General features: G+C 38.1%; 1 protein-coding gene across 1 annotated transcript in view; it reads right to left on the bottom strand.

The window, feature by feature from the left end:
• Positions 1-7,831, bottom strand: part of LOC107563407 (astrotactin-2-like) — a 299,199-nt gene that overhangs the window by 195,056 nt on the left and 96,312 nt on the right. The window contains exon 5 of the mRNA XM_016248278.1: positions 2,752-2,853. Within this exon, the coding sequence (XP_016103764.1) occupies positions 2,752-2,853 (102 nt within the window). The remainder of the gene's footprint in view (positions 1-2,751; positions 2,854-7,831) is intronic.

Raw genomic sequence — 7,831 nt, 5'->3', positions numbered from 1 at the left:
AGATGTTACTACACTTCAAGTGAAGTTAACCTGTGGCAAATTCAATTGAATGGGTATGATTTGGAAAGGCACTCTTAATAAAAGGTCTAACAGCTGATAATGCATATCAGAGCAAAAACCAAGCCCTGGGGTCAAAAGAACTGTGTGTAGAGCTCAGAAACAGGTTTGTGTCAAGCCACACAGCTGGGGAAGATTTCAGAAAAAAAACTGCTTCATTGAAGGGTCACAGAAGCATGTAGTCTCTGTTACCAAAAAATCCTCACCCTCCAGTTGTTCCAAACCTGCAAGAATATCTTTATTCTGTTGAACACAAAATAAGATATTTTTGAAGAATGTTCAAACTCTTAATGGTAGCCGCTGACTCTGTTATCCATAATGGAAGATGTTTGAAATAACCAGGAGCTGGCCTCCTGGCCAAACTGAGCAACTGATGGAGAAGGGTCTTGGTTAGAGTGGTGACCAAGACCATGATGGTCACTCTAGTTGAGCTTCATGATCATATATGCATATGGGATACAGCCTCATGCTGTGGGGCTGTTTTTCAGTGGCAGGGACCGAGGGGACTCATCAGAGTAGAAGATAAGCTCAATGCACCAACATATTGAGATAGCCTTAATGAAAACCCAGTCCAGAGCATTCAGAACCTCAGACTGGGCAGAAGGTTCACCTTCCAACAGGACAATTAACCTATGCACACAGCAAGAGTGGCTCATATACAACACTGTGAATGTCCTTGAGTGGCCCAGCCAGAGCCTGAGCTTGAACCCAATCAAATAATTCTGGAGAAACTTGAAAATGTGGATTTGCTCCCATCCAACCTGACAGAGCTCGAGAGGTGAGAAGAATGGCAGATAATTGCCAAATGATGATGATCAAAGCTTGTCGCATTAAACAAAAAAGACTTGAGACTGTAAAGGTGCTTCAGCTAAATATTTAGTTATATTAAATATTTAGTACTTATTTCAGTTTTTTTTATTTTTAATACATTTACGAAGTTGATTTTGCTTTGTCAGTATGGTGTACGGAGTGTAGATTGATGTGGGAAAAAAGTAATTTAAAGCAGTTTAACATAAGGCAGCAACATAACAAAATGTGAAAAAAAATGAATGGGGTATGAATACTTTCGCAAGGCACGGTAGTGCAACACATGTTTTCCCATTAGAAAATGCTAATTTCATAATTACTTCTAATGGTTAAAGTGTACTGCTGAATGTACTGTCAGGCATTCATGGTACACTAAAATATACTTTAATGTCATTTCCATTGACAATTGGGTAACAGTTTATTTTACACTGCCCTTGTTACGTGTTGCATGTACATCACTTACTGTAGTAATAATGTAGCAATAAATTATGCATAATTACATGCAACTAAACCTAAACCAAACCCTCATCCTAACCCTATAGTGCATGTAGTTAATTAATTTTACTCAGTACTTAAATATTCACTGTAACAAGGACACAATAAAATAGTGAAACTGAAAATTGTATGGCATGTATTCAAATATATTTATAATATCACATTTTAAATCTAAACTAAATTTTAAGTTTTAAATATAAATATACATTTTAAATATAACAACTGAATAATTTTGTTTACACATTAGTTCAAGGTGTCCTTGTTACAATGTATTTATACATTTAAGTACTGAGTAATATTAATTAACTACACAATACTTTATGGTTAGGGTTTAGTTTAGGGTTACTTGTATGCAAGTATGCATAATTGATTGTTATTATAATAGTAAGTACATGTAACGTGTAACAAGGGCACCTTAAAATAAAGTGTTACTATAATTTCAGATGCAATTTTGAAGAACACGGTACAGTTCAATATATAATTATGTACAGTACTTTGCATGTGCTTCAGCATGTTAATCAACATGTCAAAATAAGTGGACTTCCTTAAAGCATGACAAAAAAAAATATTAAAACATAACTAACAACAGTTTGTTCCTTTGCATGTCAATCAGTGTCTCCCAACTAAGTGGCCAACGTGGACCAGGCTTTGCTGAAAGTGTAAACACCACAAACATGTTGCTCTTATAATCTGTTTTGCTCATTTCAAAGACTTCTGTCAAGCATCTGTGATTTCAGGACCTTGTTTTAAACACAGATGTCTTTGCCTGTGGCTTCCGATTAGGAAGTATTTAAGCAAGGCTGTGAATGCAAATGGCAATCAATGTAAATGATTGTACAGTTACATGTATGATTTTCATTGTATACTTTCACATATGTCAGCTTGTTTTCTTTGCACAGTCTGGTTGTTATGTGCTATATTTGACTGCAGTGTGCAGAACAACCACACATACTTCACACAAACACATTTTGGCTGACTATTGCTGAAACAAAAAAACATTTGTGTGGTTTATTCATGGAAGGTGCCTTAAGCTCTTTATAAGATGAGAGTAAAAGACGGTACGGCACATTATGCATTTATTGACTCCAGAAAAACTAATAAAAAAGTCTATATTGGCTAGGGTGATTCGCACTTGTTCATGGCAGGGGTCCCCACTGATTTTTATTTTATTTTTTTCCACAGATGAAACCCTTTTGAAATCAATGGATAACTTAAAGAACACCTGAGACTTTAAGTAATGTTCAAAAATGTCTTTCATTCATTCATTTTTATTTTTTGGAATGCATGCATTATGAGACTAGACATTAGCTGGCAGTAGTTGTACATCTTTATTATGGTTTTATGTGCAAAATGACTGATGTAAGCAAATATTTGGTAGGTGAAGACGGTTACCTTTGGTGCGGCGGCGGCCCCTGTGCTCCGTGTAGAACTTGAGTTGAGTGTCATCATCCATTTCTGATCCAGAGTCTACCTGACGGCCAAACACGCTACCAGCTTCGAACAAAAACACACAGACAGTTTTGTCATCTCACACCTCTGTCACAGACATGTTATGCACTTATAAATAATTTGCAAACTATTATTTTGTAGTTAATGCATAATCTATTTACAGATTGTAGTCTCCGCATTGTTTACTCATTAATAGGCCATGCACAAATAGTGAGTTCTTCATTCATTGTCACTGTAATTTACAACTTATTATTGTTTAACTAGCATATACATACTAAGATCATGTGTTTTATGCTTGCTTTTGTTGTTTGTGATATTCTGGTGTGTAGATGTGCAGAATGAGTTGCACGCCAATAGTGATACATGCTCTGGCATCGATTGAACTATCTAGTAAATATAAGCAAATAACTAAACAGGGATACTAATATTTCTATATGCAAACAAGTGTTGTGCAGTTATATGCATACTTTGACAAAGACTATTCAATGTCACCTTGGATTTCAACATTTAATAACCCTAATAAAACAGAACGGCAGTTGTGAAACTATTCTTCATGATTCGTCTGTGCTTAATGAATGCCGTGACATCCATAAAGCAGTGTGATGTGTCAGTATACGTTGAGACTAACTCTCGTCTCTGTCAGCCAGATCTCACCTCACTAACAGCTCAGCGCTCCGCAGAGACGCCATCTGGACCCTAAAACATTAGACATTCAATTCCAGCCATTCAGTGATACACGTGTAACACTTCCCATTCAACAACAGAGGACAGTGTTTGCTGAAGTGAACTTGACTCGTGTTTAGGGAGATGTGGATCTCACGATTAGTGATGCCTGGTTTAATTAGCGATTAGAGCGAGTCTTGTTTGGTCAGTTGGTTCATCAGTAGGTAAGAGTGGAAATCAGGTTATTGGCGTGATACAACACACACTGTGTAATCAAAAGTCATCATTAAATTGTGAATGAAATAAGACAAGGATGAGAGACTACTGTTTATATAGATCTAAGTTTATATTGTCAATGCTTATGAAAAATAACACAGGACACAGAGGGTAACAGTTTAGTTTAGGTGCCAATTTTTGCTATTAACTCACTGCTTATTAGCATGCATAATACTAGTATATTGGCTGTTTATTAGTAACTTATTCTGCGTGACCATATTTTAGATCCCTTAATCCAATCCCATAGCCTATTTCACTAAAACGCTCCTCCTGGATGGCTGCTAAGTACCGGGCTGGCTTAGTTCGACTCAGTGTAATAAAATAAAGGCAGTTATTAACAATGCTCTTTGCTGTTCAAAAAGGCAAAAAGAGAGAGCTGCCAGTGCAGGCAGACAGACAGACAGATAGATTTTCCCCATGAATGATTAAGAGATCAAGGCGACTGATTCCGGGATCAAACAGTCAAAACACAAATCAGAAAAGCCTGTGGGAACCTCTCAGTCCACAGACCACACAGAGGCAGTTTTAATGAAACCCATAGACATGTTTCAAAGCACAGCAGATTTAATTTCTTTGACAAAAAATGGCATTAAGAAAAGACCAAATTACAAAGTTCTGTTAGACTCTTTTGGTACCATAAACTCTTGAGATGTCTTTGACTCAAATGAACACATTTCTATCAGTGTTGTCTCAGTGTGCAAGTCTTCCCTCTCTAGTCCTAGCTCACCTTTATTACTACTGCTCATATTGGGTTATTTGAAGGAAAAAATAATAATAAATGGATCCTTGAATAAAGCACAGAGATTAACCCAGAATATTGAATTTCAACACATAAATCATCCAACAAATTGAGGTGGATTGAAACCATCCAGTGCCAGCACCGGTGAAGACTGAATACAATTTAGAATGTGGGATGGATGGTTGATGGGTGTGTGGGTGTTTGTTTGGTTGGGTGGACTGGTGGATGAATGGATGGATGGATGGATGGTGGGTGGGTGTTCACCCCTCGATCTGTAATCAAATACACCTGAATAAACCAACCAGGATTACTTGGAGGCAGGCAGTGTGCTTGATTAGGTTTGGAGCTAAACTCTGCAGGACAGTGGACCTTGAGGGTCAGAGTTGCCCACCACTGCTACAATCTGATTGAAATATTGTTAATCAGGGGTCAGGTGTCTAATCATGCTCCAGTAAGGACAAAGTCCTGCAGATTCTAGCTACCATCCTAATTAAAACCCCTGAACCAGCTTATAAAGGTCTTCAGGATTATTAGGCCTTGGCCCAAATAGAACCCTAAGCACTTGCTGTCTTCCTTCAAGCCAAACTTTTTTTACGTAATGTGCTTTAACTATTGGGTAGAAGTCTGCTGATCACCTTTTGTAAATCTAAAATCACTAATGGGACACCCTACAGTCAGACACGCACACGGTGGTCCCAGTTAAATGCACCTGGTTATTTTAATCAGCTTGTCAGTAAAGACTCCAAGTCCTGAAATGGGTAGGTCAGATAAGGGAGACATCCAAAATGTGTGCCTCCAGCAACAGGGTTGAGAAATAATTAGGGATGTTTATGGAGCATTTTCAGAAAGTGTTTCCAGTATAATTTTCTGTATTAGATCTACTAAAGCGAAGTAGATCTAACACAGAAAATTACAAAATCACTACTGTTATATAGCACTCTGTCATCTTGCAGATTTAAAAGAAGACAAAAAAAAATGTCAACACATCTTGATAATGTCATCATGCATCTTGTGGGTGCTTTGATGTGAATTATCATGGATTTCATTAGCTTTTCCAATTTAAATGGCTATAACTCTGTACCCTATAGTGAAAACACACCAATCTTTGTATGCATGGAAGGTATGGGGCTAATTGCAGAGCAAGTAAGAGCAACTAGCTGTTAAATTTCTAACATCAGCCCCATGGATTTGAGCTCCCTTTCCAGTCCCTCTCCATAAGAAGATTTTTTTTAGCATTTGACTTAAGTAAATTATTTTTGACAAATGTGACATCTTTGGCGATGGCTAAATTTGCAAATGTAAATTTTTTGACTAATTTTGTTGACTAATTTACATAGACTAATAATAAATGTGGGTTATCTTTTTTATTGTGCAGATTTCTTTTTTTTTTCTTTTTTTTTTTTACTTGTTTAAGAAAAAAGAGAGAAGCATTTGCAGGGTGATATGAAGTTTTGTGGTTGTATACACATACATATTAAATCTAGCAATTTCTCTTTGAGCAGTATGCAAAAAATATGATCTGACAGAAGCCAATTTATTTTTCTACTTTGCGGTGGCTTTCTTTACCCACTTGATTCTGCTAATTACTGGAACTATATTGTCATTGCACATTTTCTCTCCCATGATACTTCAGAAAGAGGGTGTAATCTTCAGAATACATTGAGACAACAACATGAATACAACCACCAAAGGCCAGGTCACTGAAGTCATCATAAGTGGACTACTGTCACACCTCTGGACTTATTATGTGAGTTTTTCCCTCTCCATGTGCCTGCCCTGACCTAGTTTTCCCATGTTGATTGTTCATTAGATCCAGGTGTGTCTCGTCATCTCCTCCCCGAGTTTAGCCCTGTGAAAGTTCCTGTTCCCATGTCTAGCCCAGAGAAGGCTCCTGTTCCCACGTCCAGCCCTAAGAGGGCTCCTGGTCCCAAGTTAAGCCCGGAGGCTCACAAATGTCTCCATCTCCGCCTCGGGCTCCTCTGCCAGCTGCTCCGCCACCATTGGTCGGCCCCCTGGAGTCAGCAGCCATTCCTCCTCCATGGCTCCTCCCTCCGTCGGCTCCACTGTGGGCCGCTATCATGGCTGCGGCCTGGGTCTTGCTTGGGTCCTCCTGCTCCAAGTCCTTCCGGTCGCCTCCCTGGCTCCTCCCTCCATCGTCACCTCCCTGGACTCTGTCTGCTCCGTCTCCTTGTTCCTCGCTTCTCACAGTAGGGTAGTCGTGACAACTACAAATAAGCCTGACACATTTTATGCTCCAGAATCATATGTGCCCATTGCTAAGCTATTTGTGACGGGTCCCAGAGAGCAGGTGTGATGTTTATGGCCGGGCCAGCCTCCACCGGCTGCTACACCACTCATCTGGTTTATGCACATCCTCAAACTTTGATTAACGGCTCGCTTAGGCGAATAGGCATATTAATGGACCGGGCTGTTCTTCCTTATTTTCTACAAATGGATGAAACATCAAATGCACTCTGCAAAATGCACTGACAAATATATGACTGACACTCAACAGTAATCGACTGTGTGCTCATTCAAACAGCCAAGCTGCATTTGAATTATAATTGTAAGTCTGATTGCTTAGAAAATAAACAGCCCACCTCTCCTCTAAAAGCAGCATTATTTGAGATGTCACTCCAGTCTGTGGCACAAACAGTGTTCAGCAAATTTTATTTTACTTTTTTTGTTGTTTTCTTTCTAATTTTACTTCTTAGTACTTAGTAATAGTAATGCTTGACTTTGCAAACACAACTGATGAATGTGTTGAGGAGGAACATATGAGTATTATGCTTTTTTTCTTCTTCTAGTTAATTTGGTCAAAATTAATTCATTGTTTTATTTAGATAGCTTTGTAACTGGTGGGTGTTCTGTGTATTCCAGCGAGTGGCACTGATGCTTGTCCTGGTCCATGCGGACCACCAGGGCCAGAATGACACTCTAATTATAAACCTGCTGAGGCATGTTGAGTCATTGCTCTTGGCTATTTGTGCATACATATGCAATCTGTACAGCATGGGCGTGTGTGTGTGTGTGTGTGTGTGTGTGTGTGTGCACGCAAACAAACACCTATGCATACAAATTTGCATACACTGTCAGTCCATTAAATACATACATAAATAAATAAATGTTTATAAATATGTTTATAATATTTTTTTTCTGGATATCAAGAGTGATTTATGTATATTAATGAGTGTGTATACAAATGTTTATAATTCATAACATTTCTGTAGTCAATATAATACACAATGTGTATGCATGTGTAACACAAATAATAATAATAAAAAAATCATGTTTAATAATTTTATTTAATGATATTTAATGTAAATAATTTTTACATTTTTATAT

The sequence above is a fragment of the Sinocyclocheilus grahami genome, unplaced genomic scaffold (genome assembly GCF_001515645.1).
Source record: "Sinocyclocheilus grahami isolate Dianchi unplaced genomic scaffold, SAMN03320097.WGS_v1.1 scaffold873.1, whole genome shotgun sequence".
NCBI classification, from domain to species: Eukaryota; Metazoa; Chordata; class Actinopteri; order Cypriniformes; family Cyprinidae; genus Sinocyclocheilus; species Sinocyclocheilus grahami.
This window is presented reverse-complemented; position numbering and strand designations above follow the sequence as displayed.